Source organism: Orcinus orca, chromosome 14 (assembly GCF_937001465.1).
Source record: "Orcinus orca chromosome 14, mOrcOrc1.1, whole genome shotgun sequence".
Lineage (NCBI taxonomy): Eukaryota > Metazoa > Chordata > Mammalia > Artiodactyla > Delphinidae > Orcinus > Orcinus orca.
In genome coordinates this window covers 80775442-80791922 of record NC_064572.1, presented here as the reverse complement: position 1 = coordinate 80791922, position 16481 = coordinate 80775442, and the positions used below count along the sequence as shown (strand labels likewise).

Below are 16481 nucleotides of genomic sequence, written 5' to 3'. Positions count from 1 at the left end.
GTAGTTTTTTTCTGTTTTATGTAGCATTCTAGACAGAGGCAGTCCAGGGCTGGAATGGCCGTTTTGTTCCACAAAGTTCTCAGGTACCCAGGTTCCTTCTAGCTTTTGTTTTTGCTGAACCGAGAGAAAGCTGCAAGACAGAGGTTAGAGCTCCTACTGTGATATTTATGCTCTAAGCAGCAGAATGAAGGAAGGGCTGAAAAAGGAAGGAGGCAAAGACCCTGGGCCAGCTGTCCTACAAAACCCTTTACTTGTATCCTGTTGGCCAGAACTTGGTCACAGGACCACACCCGGCTGCAAGGAAGGCTGGGAAACAGTATGCCCTGCTAAAAACCAGGAGTTCTTCTATGTGGAAGAAAGGAGGACCGATAGTGGCCGTCTCCGAGAAAGCTGCAAGCATCTGCCCTCCTGCCTGCGCAGCACGAGTGCCCATCGCCCCAACCTGGCCAGTTCAAGTCAGCCCAGACTGCTGAGTCAACAGAAAGCCTCACTGCAGGAATGGAAACTTCACACAGTGAATGTTGGCTCTGGGAGAGGCAAGATAAATTTAAATCAGACTCAGGAAAGATGCTGGAGAGCTGTAAACTTCATCGTGTATGAGAAAATAATAAGGACATTGAAGGCCATTTGAAAAATTGCATACAATTCCTTGTCTCTCTGCCTGATGTTTCAGCTCTCTTTGTGGAAGGAATTTACTGTCTTTCAGCAAGGCATTTGTTATTTATTAACATACTCAAGTTAGTCTTAATACTGCACAGTGTCATTTGAACATACTGCTCAGAGAAGATATCTTAATACATAGTACATAATTTTTATACTTCAGTTAAACATTCTTAAATTAGGAAATGAAAAGTGATTTGATAGGTGCTGTTTTTAATCCGTATTTTTTTGTTAATGCAGTGGATGAAGATCGCAGTAAGGAACCTGACCGCCTGCAGGTGTTTTACAAGAAGGCCATAATGCCTTACGGTGTGTATAAGAAGCAGCAGAGAGACCCGAGGGAGGAGGCCGCCGTGCTGCAGTACGCGAGCCTGGTGGGGCAGACGTGCTCCGAGCGGATGCTGCTCTTCAGAAACTGAGTCAGCTCAGTCGCCTCTCTGCCCGGGCACTCCTGCCAGCGTTGTGCTGCTGACGTGTGCAGCAGTGCAAGTTCATTACCCGGGGGAAACTCTGTAACCGTCCGCAGATTAGACTTTTTAATTTTGATGGCTATATAGCTTTTCTAAAATATTTTGTGGCAGTGTATTTGTGAGAATCTCATGGTTAATATAAAGATTTTTAAAATGTGTTATGACCGAGACTCATAATTGGGGTTTATCGTTTCGGAAGTCTGTTTTATGAACAAGAGACGGTAAACTTCTCTTGTTAATATTAAAACAAACTGTTTCCTCAGAGCCATTTAAAACATTCGTTTATGCTGAAAGACCTTAGGTGTGGGGAAGAAGTGGGAATTCTGTGTCATCACTTAGAAAATGTCTTCTCAAGGCAACAAAACTGAGCTGTTACTCAGTGTTCAGTATTACATTACTGCCGAATGTTATACTATGTAGTTTAATAGAAAACTTGAAGAAAAGGAAATAGTACAAACTTCCAAAAAAGGATGTTTGTTGTGTTAACATCGGATGTCTCTTTACCCAGGACAGTCCTATTCGTGTCTGCTGTCTTGGCACAGTTATTTTTCCCAGAATAATTCTTACTCGTGCTCCCTTTTACTCTCCAAAATATCCCGGTTTGGACAATAAAATATGTGATTACCGTAGCTATATATTATATTGTCGAAACGGATACTTTGCGTTATTTCTCAGATCTAAGAAGTGCAGTTTTTTTAGAAAGTTGTTGGCTCCTGCCTTGACCTAAGCCCCATCAAAGGTAAATATAGACTAATTTTTATTTCCTTAGAACTCAGGACACTTGTTTTTGGTTATTGATTAAAAATTAGTTTCTATCTGACTGCTTTTATAGCTGTGCCACGCATTGCATTTGAGTGAAGTAGGAATCATCTTGACCTCTGTTCCAGGGCAGGAGGTGAAACCACCCGGTTCTTGCCCTTTGATTTGGGGGCCAGAGAGGAGACACTACACTTACTAGTCTGCAGCAGAGGCGGGTCCTTCTTTCCCTCTCCCTTCTCTTAGTTGGTCCTTCACTCATTCAGCAGATGTCCCTTGTCCCCCACCTTCAAGGTGGCAGGCACTGTGCCAGGAGGTGGGAGGGGGGCAGGCGAGTCGAGCTGTGCTGGAGGTGGGGAGGGACAGAGGAGGCTTGCTCTCCTGTGCTCTTTCTCAGCTGACCACCACCTGCTGCCACCTGCTTGGCCACTGAGTCCTTTTCATTTCTCATTTTGCCCATATTTTCATTTTCTGTTGATTTATCTTTTAAAAAACCGTGTTATAAAACTTAGTGGCTTGAATCCCACTACCGATTTTTAAACTTTTAAATTCACTGAGTTTAGGTATAAAACATTAGAAAATAATTTCAGCTAGCTAGAATAAAAGGAAGGATCATAAAACAATGGTTTTAAAAATCAGATGTCTAGAAGTTCAACATCCAAATAAATTGTATTTATTCATTCAGAGAGAGAGAGTGTGTATGTGTGTAGCACCTACCATGAGCAGGTACTTAGCTAGCTGGGGATGGAGTAGTGATGGCATGGATTTTGCATTCTCTGGAATTTTGTCCTTCAAAATAGTCTCCCAAGAGCATGTGATAGACTCTTATTTAGAACTGCCTTCAGAATCTGTAGAACATATAAAAAAATATTTCCCTCTAAAGTGAAGATAGCTTAATTTTTTAATGATTTATGAAAATGATACTTTAAGCAGCTAAACATTAAGCAAAGCATAAATAAGAGAGTAAGAATGACCTGAAATCCTATTGAGTTGAAAGAAATTTCAAAATAGGACTTCAGAAGCGTTGTGAGTAATCTCAGTATTATTAAAATAAGTAGGGTGGGTCCATACCTGGTACCCTTGGCATTGGAATGTCCAGGTTGATGTCATCAGGTGCGTTACACCAACTTTCATCTTAGTGTGTAGAATGGAATTCATTAAGATCACAACTCAAGTATCAGTTGAAGAGAAAGCTTGGATCTTACTTCTTACCACAACTCTGGTGTTTTCCTGCAGAGTTCAGTTTAGGATCCCTTCAGAGGAAAAGGATTAAGCCCCCTCTCTGGAACCGTGGTGCTCTCCCTGTGCGTGGCTTTCTAGGTTGGCTCCATTGAAGCTCCAGAGAGAGGTGGGGACGAAGATTCTTCTACTCGGTTGCTATTTTCGTGTGTTGTTTTTCTGAGAGTAGACAGTGTGTTGATCCTCATGAACAAGGTGTCTTCAAAAGACGGTTATTTGTTCTTTTGAGCCCTGCTGAGTGAATGTTGATAGTGGGCTAGAAAAGGACAGTCAAGGAAAGTGACTTGGCTCGGTCAGGTGACAAGCGGTCTAGCTGAGAAATCTGATTTTGCATTAACGGCTTTCATCTAAAGCAGGATGCATGAGAACCTTTCAAAGATAGTTTATATCTTTTCAAGGCTGGAAGCTTTGCATTTACAATCTTAGTGCTGCAGTCCCTTTCTGATTTCCGGTAAATTTATATACCTGCCTCCCTGTCTTGGGAGCAAAAATGTAATAAAGATTCCCCATGCTGTCATCTTTATTTAAATTATTTCAGTTCTGTGAGATTTTTGATATCTTATTTTTTTTTAAATGTAATCTGAGCACTTTCTTTATATTCTGAAAGATAGAGGCTATTACGAGATGAATATATTATTCATTTGATTAAAATTATTTAGATAAGAAGTTATTACTGTTTACGTTTGCTTTCAGATATTAGCTTATTCTAATTTTTATCCATTTTTCAAAATATCAGTTGTATATGATTTCTTATGTTTTGGAATTTATTATGTAAATGAATCTTTTCAGATTTCCAGACACTATATGGTTTCATTTGGTAAAGCTTTATATTATTTCAGTGGAATAAAGATGAGAAAGATGATGATCAGCTACTTAAAACGTATCTACTGTTGCTCACTTTAGAGAAGGAAATGAAGTGGAAACAATTGGGAAGTGTTTGAATTAGGCTCTAGTTACTCAAATGTGGATTATTTTCCAAAAGAAAACCAGTGACTGTAAGACAAAACACGTTTGGTTTTTGCATGTGATAGTTTTTGCTCTTGTATATGCTTTTTGAACAGTCCATTTGATAAAGCTTGAATGGAAAAAATAAAACTCCCTGTCTGCAGCGGCTGTTGGTGGTCATTACTTAAAGGCCAACGTGTCCATCTTTCGAATTCTTGGCACATTTCACCTGCAGTGAGTATGCAGGAAGCTGAGGTCGCCACTGGCTACGTGAATGACAGTGTTTAATTTGCAGTAATTGGAATCCCAGATCACTTAGTCACCTAAATCAAAGCATGATGGATTTCTTTCTCAGGAATAAATAAAAGTAAAGTATTACCTTTGGGTAAAAGAATGTCTATTCCCTAATTTTTCACAAGATAAATCAGGGAATAGACATTCTTTTACCCAGAGGGACTCGAAATAATATTTAAGTAGCAAACTCAAGTATAAATTTCTCTTAAAAAGTTTAGTTTTCAGAGAAATTTTCATAAATACCTCACAAAGCAAAGTGTGCTTTCATCCTTCGCAAGAGTCCACAGCTTATTTCTAGAATACATTTTAAAGTGTTTTGTCTTTTTACGGTTCAGGGGACCCTGGTGGGTTTATGATAAAATGAATCCTGTTTCCCAAGTGATTTGGATATTACTTATAAATCCCACTGATATTTTTTCCAGAATGGGAATAGCTTTATTATCTTTCTTATTTGAAATGGATAGTGTTCACCAGAAGACATTTAGACAGTATAGAAAAGTATACCAGAGAAAATAAAAGTCACTTACAATCCTGTCACTATTACTACTGTCATTCACATTTTGGTGTGTGTCCTTTCAGACTTTTTTCTACTTACATTTATGTATATGTTTTATTTTGAAATAAATGTGAAATTACGCCATGTATATTGTTTCATAATTTTTTCATCTATTTATTTTTTTGAACATCTTGATTTACTGTGAAAATGAAAATAGATTGGAAGAATAATCATTTAAATGGCTGTATAATATTCCACTGTGTCTATACTCTTTTGAGACAGGAGGTTTAAGACTTTAGTCCCATCTTATGGATGACAGGAGTTGTAATTGATCGGCATTAATTGTTTTTCTCAGTTCTTTGTAACACTTGGCAACATTGTTCTTATTCCTCATTGCCTGATTCCCTTTGCCTTTCACTGGACAATAGGAATTTTCTCCTTACTTGAAGTTTCAGAAAATGTGTGGCTTTTAAAACTTAGTGCCCCTCCTCTCATTGTCCCTCAACTAAATATTTCCTGGGAGACCTACACTATTGTTTTTACAGTTTGTACACCTCTAAAATTTCCAGTTAGAAAATGTCTTATTTAAACGCTTAAAGTTATTTAAAACCATTTAAGCTTCTGATTCATTGATTCTTTGTAGAACAGAGGTCTTTAAAATGCGTACCTGGAAAGGGTGGATAACCATACCACTATTTTTAATTTAGCTCAGTTTTTTACGTTTAAAAGTATGTTGGCTGTTTAAGATTTAATTCTAAGTAAAACTGCATTTTTCATATCCAGTTAGTGTCAAGTTGGTGTCTTCAATCCAGTCCTATCCAGAAAATATTTTCCAATTAACTGTTGCAGTTAGACCAAACATTAAAGTTGCTGAATATGTTTTGCATGCCAAACTTTTATTCTTTTAGACTCCAGAGTAGCTTGCAGATTTGTATAGCTTGGTTTCCTCGTCACATCTCTTCACCTGCAATATGAAGAAGCAATTCCAAATAGAAGTGCTGTTTTTTTTTTAAAAAACAAAACAAAACAAAAAACCCCCTAGCGTAGCACATCTAAATGTTATGTGGCACTTGTGATTTTTAATAGTTAATTACCTGTTAATATGACACTCAAAAGTAAATGTTTCAGCCACCTTGGAGGCAGAGAAAGATATACCTCACTTGTCTGGCAGGTATAAAGCAGACTGTTAGCAACGACCACAAATATCTTCGTTTCTTTCATCGTTACAATTTTATTGAAGTCAGTATGCAGAAAGTGGTTTTAAAACATTTATTTATCATTTATACGTTGCCAGCTAGAGCGATTTGTACCAGAACGGTATAAATATTGTACTCCCAACTTGCATGATTCAACTCTGTGATTTTGGATCACACTTTCCCCTGAACCTTAATTTTTCATGCTTTTGTCAGTCTCTGCCAGGGTCTTAAAATCATTTAACATAGGCCTTTTTTTTTTTAATCAGCATTAAATGAGAACTCATGAATACTTCATGAAGTCCAATTCATCACTTTGTTAATTCGGTATTCAGTGAGTCTGAATAGCATCTCTCAACTAATGGAGCTTTTTGATCATGAAACAAGAAAAACAGCATTTTAGGCTTGTGGATTCAGTGCTTAGGCTCTTGGCTCAGTTGTGTGTGGACAGTTGTATGCATTTTTCCAGCTCAGTTTAAAATATTGAGAGATGGCCAGATTGTAAGTTGGAAGCTAACCGTTACTGATGTTATTTTATTGACCATTAAAGCAAAGATTGTGTGTGTGCGCGCGCGCGCGCATGTGTGTGTGTATTTATGTATATATATTGGGTCGGCCAAAAAGTTCGGGTTTTTCCGTAATAACACACAGTGAGAGAGAGTGTACTTAATTAAAGCATGCTGGTGATAGTATGATTTATTCTCAGTTTTCATTCAAAGGGTCAATTTGATAAAGGGTTTGGATATGTAAGACTGTTGTAGGGACTACCCTGGTGGTCCAGTGGTTAAGACTTCGCCTTCCAATGCATGGGGTACGGGTTCGATCCCTGGTCGGGGAGCTAAGATCCCACATGCCTCAGGGCCAAAAAAACAAAACATAAAACAGAAGCAATATTGTAACAGATTCAATAAAGACTTAAAAAATGGTCCACATCAAAAAAATCTTTAAAAAAAAAATAGACTGTTATAGAAGTCATACAAACTGATAAAGCTGTTCTGTCCAATAACAGCCTGTAGCCACGTGTGTCTATTTAATTAATTAAAATTTAGTCCCTCAGCCTCACTAGCCACATTCCAAATGCCCAGCAGCCACATGTGGCCCCAGCTGTCGTATTAGTTTCCTGGGGCTTCTGTAACAGGTTACCACAACCTGGATGTCTTAAAACAACAAGAATTTATTTTCACGCAGTTTTGTAAGCTAAAGTCCCAAATCAAGGTTTGGCAGGACCGTGCTTCCTCTGATGGATCCAGGGAGAATCTTTCCTTGCCCCTTCCCGCAATCCTGGGGGTTTTTGGCTGAGCTGCGTCCCAGTTTCTGGTGGTTCTGCTTTCGTGTTCACGTGGTCATCTTCCCTCTGTGTTTGTTTCCCTGTGTCTTCTCATCTTTTAGGACTCAGTCATATTGGATTTAGGGCCCACCCTAACCCAGTATGACCCCATCTTAATACATCTGCAAAGACCCTGACTCCAAATAAGGTCACATTCACAGGCACTGGGGTTAGGACTTCAACATAGCTTTTGGGTGGGAGGACACAATTCAACCCAGAGGAGCTGCCATGTTGGACAGTGCAGATACAGACCCCTTCATCATTGTAGCAGGTTCTATTGGACAGTGCTGCAGTAAGGCGATTGTTAAAACTATGTCATGATTTGATAATTTTTTAAGGTTTCTATATGGCAAAACACCATGGAACTACTACAGCAAAACGTTTGGGGCAACTTATTTTGACACTTTCTGATTTCTCTTAATTTCCATTGTGCAATCTATTCCATCTTTGATTTACATGCACCTATGCATATGTATGAATTTGTGGTATCTCATCACCCTGGGGCTGTGTCAGTTTCCTAAGTTACCTGCCATGTCATGATTTAAACTATGTACAGAGATAGTGTTTCTTTAAGAACAATTTGAATGGAAGATTAATTTAGAAATGTACAGAATTCCTGCTATTTTATTATTTCCATTTTTATATTGCATCTTTCTCATGGTTCTAGTTACATGTTAATTTTGATCAAATAGAAGAAATTTATAAATTTGTCAAAGTCTGAATCTGTAGCAATAAAAGGATCTAAATGCATCCCCCCAAAGCAGTCTACCAAAACATTATGCAGTGACTAACTTTGCAAAAGGAAAGTGGGAAAAATAAATGCTCATCATATCATCTCTCTTATACTGTTCAATCTACAGCTGGTGGTTACCTCACGTGCATAAGTGGACTCAGAAGACAGATTAGATTGATTTACAGCTCTGCTTTTTAAAGATTTTTTTATTCCTTTATTATTATATATTTAAGGGTAATTTGGCTAGCCTACTTCTAGCCAAAACTGTGTTGTCAGTGTTCTCAGCATGAAGCTCTTTAGGAATTTCAGCAGAGGCATGTTACTTAGATACGGAGAAGTTAGTTTGGAGGTACTTCACCAAAACCGCTTGCAGACCCCCGTGAGCAGAGCTGCCAGTGGTGGGAGATCAAAGGAGCCTCCGAGGTCGGTCACGGGCCACTAGGAGCTCCACACAGTGTGAGGGATGATGTCTACAGAAATGAAAAATTACTGTCTCTAGTCTCCCTGGTTTTCTGCCTATTCTTGAGAGCCACCGTGGTTTACCTAATGCTATTCCATACGCTGATTTATTAAGAAGGCCAGAAGAACATCTGTGCGTGGCCAAGCTGCATCTACGACAGCTGGTGGCTCGTGCTTGAGGTCATTAACATCTGATAATGTCACCAAAGATTCTGTTGGGAAAGTTTGGAAATAAAGGAACCAAGTCTAGAGGAAAAAAGTCTCGAGAACAGTTTGAGCTTATTATAACGAGTGCTTTATTCATTTCTATTAGCCTTTACTGCCTCCGTTAAGCTATGGAAACTGTTCCATGTCAGCATTATCGGTGAGTGATGATGAGTCGTGGGCCTTGCTTATCTGCAGGTTGCTTGTCTAGCCACTTCCCCATCTGGAACATACATGGAGAATCAAAATGTAAGGTTTAAAAACAAAAAAAGGAAAGAAAACTTGCCTCTTAGCAGCTAAAATGGGCTTGAATCCAGGTGCTAAAGTTCATGCCTTACTCGTAGGAAAGCCACTTGGGCCGTGTGGTATAAGGAGAAGAAAATTGTGGTGCTAAAGTAAAAGGATAAAGCAATCTGGAAATGACATGTGAGTGGAAGGAGCCACATCATCTTGCTGTATGTGCGGCCGACATTCAGCACAGCCCCCACGGACGAGGGAGACTGGGCGTGAGGAAGGAAGGTGGACCAGGGGTGGGGAGGTGCTGATATCAGACCTAGAGCAACCTTCCGACCACAGTCCACTAGCGACTGGATCCTTTTATAAGCCTAAAAAAAAAAAAAAATAGTGCAGGGAACCTGGACTCTACAGGCAAGCCGGCTCATGTCCCAGGATCACGTACTAATTGTGTGACCTTGGGCAAAGCCCTGAGGTCAGCAGAGCTCAGCCTCATCAGGAGCGTGAATTGGGGCCCGTGTAGAAGCCTAAGCACACTGCCTCTCTGCCCTACTGTTCTTCAGCCCATCACACCTTGCCCAAAGCAGATGTCACCAAAAAGAAAGGTAACAGAAATAAAGTTTTAACAAAATCTTAAAAAAAAGAGTCAACCCTACTGATCCAAGGCAGAAGACCCTAAACATCTCACCAGACGCTGGGCGCACAGAGCTTCAGGCCGGCTGTAGTTGACATTGGTAATGGCAGTGCTGAATTTGTCAAGGAATTGGTCAAAAGACATTCATTATACTCTCATATAGGAAAATGTAGAATCCATTTAAAATATTGCTATTCAAAATTGTTTTAAAGCAATAAAAAAGATTCTGTTCCCGGGTAAATTACAGTTATCTGCCAGATTCACAATATTGGAACAGGTCTTCAAGACCGTGGAATGAGAATCCATTTAAAACGCCTGTTCAAGGGATACTCTAATGTTAGGAGAGTGAAAACTTTCTAATGGCTGCCTTTCTCTAATAGAATGTGGAGCAACACTTATTCATAGGAACCCACGGAGAGAGCCTCACTCCAGTGGCGCCCCTATTCAAGATTTCCTTGGTATAATGGGAGAATAAAATGGGTTTTGAGGCCTGGTACAATCATGCGCATTTTTGTTTGTTTTGTTAGAGACAGAACTAAACAACAGGGTATCTGGAAAGCCAGCAGCATTTCGTGGGCTCCGCTGATCGCTGCACACAGCGGGCTGCCTTATCCAGTTACAGTCTAACCGATAATGACCGGGCTGTTTTCACCTCGCCCCCAACCGCTCCTGCTTTTCTTCCTCCTTCTCCTGCATGATTCTATGCATGAAGGCAAATTTGGGAGGAGGCATTACACCTTAAAATTACCTTTGCACAGAGCCACAGTTCAGCTGAAGAGCATCATCAGATAGGTCGGGAAATGAAAAGCACATTTTTTAGGATGGAAAAGGGGTGACATCGTGTAGGACCGGGGATGCTGCCTGGGGGGGAATAGCGAGATGAGACTCAGAAATCGATTTGTTAGCTTTTACCCCCGAAAAAGTATTTCTATATTAATGGTAATTTTCTCCAGCCTAACTAAGAGCGGATTCTGCTGTATGCGGAGGCGGGTGCCCAGCCCCTGGGCCAGCGCGGTTTGACATGGAGGCCCGCCGAGCTGTTTCCCGGGCTTTGTCAGAAACGCTCTGCTCGCAGGTCACGTTCTAGCAAACTGCTCCGAGAGCCCCAGTGGAAGCAGGGTCAGCATCTCAGCATCTCAGTGGCCGAATCTCCCATCCAACCGGGAGGTGGGCAGAGCACCTGCTCTCACTTATCAGAGGATGCTGGCGGTGGTCCCACCCCAACTCGCCAACCTCAGGCAGGAAGTGAGCTGTGTCGGGGAAGGTCTGGAGTGTCTAAAGGTCTGAAACGTCTGTTCTTATTTAGAGTGCTGTTTGCGCAGTTGACACTGAGCGCCAAGTGGAGAAATTGGTCCCCTTTCCTTTCTGCCCTTTCTGTTAAGTTTTCCAAAAGCCACCAGGGGGCAGAAAGAAACTTCCTTGCCTTTTCCTTTTATCTTTTTTTTTTTTTTTTCCCTTCTGATTATACATGGAAAGGTGAACTTTTTTTCTGGTCCACGAGGGCCAGTGTTTTTGATATAAATTATGCTTCCCATATCTGTGATTTTTTTTTTCAGATTTGGGATGTGTTTGAATTGTTCCTTCTGCAACTAAGGCGATCGTGAGGGGGGAAACTGCACATACACAGCATTTTATATTGGTTAATGATGTAGTTACAGGACCCCCAGGCCTGACGCAGTATCCTAATCTCTCCTTTGTTATCCTCCGTGTTTCCAGCCTCACGGGGCTAGTGCAGGCCCTCAGTACCTCTTATCTGCATTACTGCAAAAGCCTTTCAGCCAGTCTCCTCCTGGCTTCCTCCAGTCAGTTTAACTGCCCCACGCAGCGCCCATCTGATCCGGCCCTCCTGGTCCCACGTCAGACAGCGCCTCATTCCCTGCCAGCTGAAGCCTAAGCTGCCCCACCCGTGTGCCCCGACTTCTCAACCTTTCCTCCTGTATCCCCCTTCCATCAGCTCCAGTCCCAGCGCTTTTCTTCCGGTGCCTTGATCGCTGGGTCTGCTCCCTCACCAGTCATGGCTAACCCCTTCCAGCGGCATACATTCAGATCTTCAAGGTCAGATCAGGTGCTACCTCCTCACGAGAGCCTTGTCTACAATGTCTGAATTCCATCTTCATTTAGCAATTATTTCTTAAGGCTCGAGAAAGCCAACACAACTGGGGCCCTAGGAATGATGCATGTGGCTCTTGGTAGAGGCAGCAAAAGACTGACCTCGTTGGGGAAACCTCCCCGGAGAACGTGTGCTGGTGTCATGGGGCTGCTGAGACCCAGCCTCCAGGACGTCAGGCGATGGGGCTGCTGAGGCCCAGCCTCCAGGACGTCAGGCGGGGTCTGCCCCTCAGAGTTAGTTTCCCAGCACAGGGTGGAAATGGGTAGGAAGCCCTTCCAAGAAGCAAGTCCAAGGTGGACCATATGAAACTTTGCAGACTCTTAACACATATGAACAGTGAGAGAAAGGAATGCACAGAGGACCCCGTGAACAACTAGGGGTTGACATGCCTCAGCAGGGAAGGGCACATGAGGGCACATTTGGCTGTTGGTAGAATGGTTGCTTTGTGTAATGCATTCCTGGCCTAATGGGCATGTGGATCCCAGTCCTTGGGGGCAGGCCTGTTTTGGTTTAGAGCTTGCACACGAAAAAAAATACAGGGTGCACAACATGAGTTGAAAATTCTTAAAGGAGATCAGTGCAATCCCTGTTTAATTTGGTCTTTTCCTCTGAAATTCACTTCACATATGGGAAGACATTCTTGCAATGGACACAAAGGCATTTTTACACATGCTGAACACTCTTCACCCTGGGAGAAGTCCTTGCACCTAATTGAGATGCTTAAAGGGGAAAAGCCTTGCAAACAAAGTTCTGCCAAGTACAGAAAAGAGTTCTCACCACCATCCAGGTGGCATTTGTAACATGTCTCCTCTTCAGGGTCTCACTCGTCCATGGATTCCTCCACTGCATTCGGGTAGGGGTGCTGAAGTGCAGCTAAACATAACTTGTGAAGATTTCATTGCTATTTACTTTACTTGGTCTTAAATTCACGAACTCTTCCCAATTTTATGAGGTGCTGCTTTTTCTTGAAGCTCATGAGGCCTTCAAGGACAGGCCCGACCATGTGAGGCATGTTGCTCAAGGCATTTGGACCATGAGCTGCTCAAGAGACTCACGCACAGTGCCATTTGTAGAGAATCACCACGCCTCCCACTAGCAGAACATGTGCGTTACGCCTGGCTGGCCAGGAGAAGTGCTTCCAGGGCAAGCGGCCCAGCGCGTCCTGGACCTGCAAAGCAGCATCTCTCCTGGAGGCCCGGGGCTCCCAACCTGCTTGCTCTTGGAAAGCCCAGTGCAAAACCCACATCACATACCTATACTTCATTCGTTCACTTCTTGACAGATATATCCATCCAACAACTATCTGAGCACCTGTTCTCTGCCAGGTGGTGTGCTTGCCACTGAGTGAACAAGACAGAGGGAGTTCCCATCTTCCTGGAATTACAGTCTAGGGAGAGAGACAGATAATTTACAGGTAAACAAGTAGACAAGATTGCTGTATTGTCCCCAGTTGTACAAAAGGCCACTTTAAATGGGGTGGTTAGGGAAGGCCTTTTTGAAGCAGTGACAATAAATGTGTGTGGACAAAAAATTGTCACTCAAGGGAGAGAGGCATGGACATATATACACTAACAAACGTAAGGTAGATAGCTAGTGGGAAGCAGCCGCAGAGCACAGGGAGATCAGCTTGGTGCTTTGTGACCGCCTGGAGGGGTGGGATAGGGAGGGTGGGAGGGAGGGAGACGCAAGAGGGAAGAGATATGGGAACATATGTACATATATAACTGATTCACTTTGTTATAAAGCAGAAACTAGCACACCATTGTAAAGCAATTATACCCCAATAAAGATGTTAAAAAAAAAAAATTGTCTCTCGCCGTCTGCCTCTACAAGGTCACTAGCCGCCGCAGTCGCTGACCTTCAACACCCGCTGAAAGGAGTTCAGGGTGGAGATCAGGAATGAGGCCCTCTGTGCCCTGGGGAAAACTGGCAGAACAGGCCTCCAGAGACTGAGATATTTTTCAGGAGGAGGTTTTATGAGCCCACGTCTTGCACCTCCTCAGATCTAGAAAAGCACTAAGATCATGAACGGAGACATCTGCTCCTCGTGACCAGCAGCGGCCTTCTGCTGAGACGTGCGCTTGACTGCACGCACCCCCTTCACCAAAATCCTATGTAACACTGACCTTCCCCCCACCCCTTCGGAGCAGTTCCTCAGAGCTCTCTGAGAGGCTGTCTCCTGGGCTGTCGTCCTTCCTCATTTTGCCCCAGATAAAACTTCACTCACAACTCTCACAATTGTGCATGTTTTTTTCAGTTGACCGTGTGTTGAGTGTCTGAAACTGTGACCACATGCACACCTGGAGTTCGTAGAGATTCAGAGGTGGGACAGTTGCTTCTCGGAGGGTTAGCCTCAAAACCAGGAGATGGAGAGTGAGCCCGACTAAGAGCACAGGTGAAGCCCAGCGGATGTCCTTAGGAAGAAGATCGAAGGCAATCAGAGTGGTTTCCTGAGAGAGGTGATCTCTGCCCTGCTGTCAGTTTTAGGAAAGGAAGATCAAGGTGGTCCCAGCAGAAGGAATGGTTTAAGATCCCGTGCGGAGGCAGAAATACAGGGCATGTGTGGGAGCAGCATGCAGTTTCTGCTGAAATACAGAGAACTTGAAAGAAAGTCATGGCGCTACAGCTGGACAGGCCGAGGGGACATGTCACGATGGGTAGACTCGGACGTGCCGTTGTTGGCAAGCCCCAGGGGTCACTTTCAGTGAGGTGAGAGTGGCCATGGCTGGACGGACGGATGGCCTGTGAGGAGTCTCCCTGGCAGAGAGGAGAGGAAGCCACGGCCTCGTCTCCCAGGACAGAAATGGAGCCCACCCGCGCGAAACCCGCAAGCCCAGATTCTCTCTTACCATCAGCTAAACTGGCTTGTTGTTTTTACCAGGAGGCCTAGTTTGGAATATTCGAGAATCCCGAGCCTCTCCTATAGGGAGCACCCAGTGTGAGGGGGCGGCCGGGAAGAAAGGCAGAGACTCCGACAAGAACAAGCCCCGGAGGATGAAACTGGGTGATGGCATGACCAACAAATAGGATTTGTCAGAGGAAAAAAGACAAAAATGAGAAAGGACTAGAGGAAATCTGAAATTATGCATATACCTGCTGTTAAAAATATAGGCATTCTCAGCTAAGGTCACTTCATAGTCATTTTCTTTGAGAAGATATATGGATATCCATTTTAGATCATTTTTTCTTCTTCTAGAAGTATGGAAACATGATAATCAAGGTGACTGGTTCCTGTCTTAAATGATAAAGAGAAAGCAAATATCCATTTTATTTAAATTGTGGCTTTGGGTTTTTTTCCTCCCCTTTGTAAGAGCAAAACTGGAAAGTCCCCACCTACACCTTTCTTATGTGTGAGGTGACTTTTGTCTCCTGCCTGGGCCTTAACTGTCCCTGCATCTGTTTGGTTGAGGCCTCCGTCTCCCCACCCAGAAGGGCCCAGCAGCTCTAAGACACCAGACAGATGCTCCGCCCACACCCCACTCACCTCTTTTATGTGCTCCCATTAGATACATAATCGAATGGATCTAATGCAACGTCTCGGGGGGATGGGTAATCTAGGAAGTCACCCATATCAAGACTCCAGGGGCCCGGTCTGGAATAAGACACCTTGTTGGATGTTGTCCTGGCTACGAAATCTGGTACTAGCGCCCCATTTCCTCAGGGGGATGTGGGACCACACGTTCCACACCCTCACAGAGCTCCCACGGACTTTAATAAGAGACAAGCGACTGAAACCACATGCCATGCTTGGAAAATGTCTGGGCTGCCCTGCATCCCGCCTCTGGGGGAAGGGGATCTTTTACTGCTCCTAGAGCCAATCAGGGACAATGAAAACCAAATGTGTCCCCATTGCATGCAAGCTCACAAAGATATATTCACTCACACACACACACACACACACACACACACACACACACACACACACACACACACACACACACGCCCCTTGCAAATATTATGTGTGCAGGTCGAGGGCAGTTACTGCAGCTGAAATGTCAACTGTTGACAGGTCTATAGAAGGCAGAATGCTCAGGATTTGAATCATTCTCTCCACCACGTTCTCTCCTCCCTGCTATGGCTGAAAAACACCGACTTTGTCACCAAAATGTATTCTGTGGGAGAATGGCTGCTTCCATATGCAGTTGACAAAATGTTGTCTGCATCGAAGGTAGCTTGTATTTCCAACTCTGCAAGTATTCTTCATATTTTCTTACACCTCACCCACAGGACCTGTCATCGTTGCTCCGCTGTCAGAGAAGGTGCAGGGCTTTGCGTGTCCCCCGCGGTCAGGAGCTGTGACTGACCCTCTAGCAGAGGCAGGGGATTCCCACTTCTGAGAAGTGCTCTGGTCTGCAGTGCCCGTGTGACAAGCAGATTTCATCTTGCACGATGAAGAGCTGAGAGTCGCCGCACCCCCTGTGACTGGGAGGCAGGGGTCGGGGGAGGGTGACACCTGCTCATGGACCCGCCCAGGACCCCAGCCTCTCGGTATACATGCCTTCGCTGGAACGTTTTGGCCAAAGTTGGAGAAGGTTTTTGGCCCCGTTTAGGGTGAAGGAGTTGTCGGTACACACCATGTGGGACAGCTTAATAAGTATTCCTTTATTCCGGCAACAGCCCCCGGTTTCTGTCTCTTCCAGCAGTGCCATCCATGCTCGTGGGGTCACCTGTCATCCTCTCCTGTGCCCCCAGCTCCACTTGCTAACGCCGCCATACTTGAGCTCCTC

General features: G+C 43.6%; 1 protein-coding gene across 13 annotated transcripts in view; it reads left to right on the top strand.

Annotated features, from left to right (window-relative positions):
- The window catches only part of ATE1 (arginyltransferase 1), a 212301-nt gene that overhangs the window by 151089 nt on the left and 44731 nt on the right, over positions 1 to 16481 (top strand). For 7 of the 13 annotated variants that reach the window (XM_004265758.4, XM_033420870.2, XM_004265757.4 and 4 more), the window contains one exon: positions 901 to 5006. The exons of 1 other annotated variant lie outside the window; for it this stretch is intronic. In XM_004265758.4, the coding sequence (XP_004265806.1) occupies positions 901 to 1079 (179 nt within the window). In that variant the 3' untranslated portion in view covers positions 1080 to 5006. Of the gene's footprint in view, positions 1 to 24; positions 5007 to 9120; positions 13427 to 13725; positions 13991 to 16481 lie in introns of those variants that run through there. 5 more of the 13 variants (XR_004481275.2, XR_007471131.1, XM_049696498.1 and 2 more) reach the window with 5 other exon arrangements.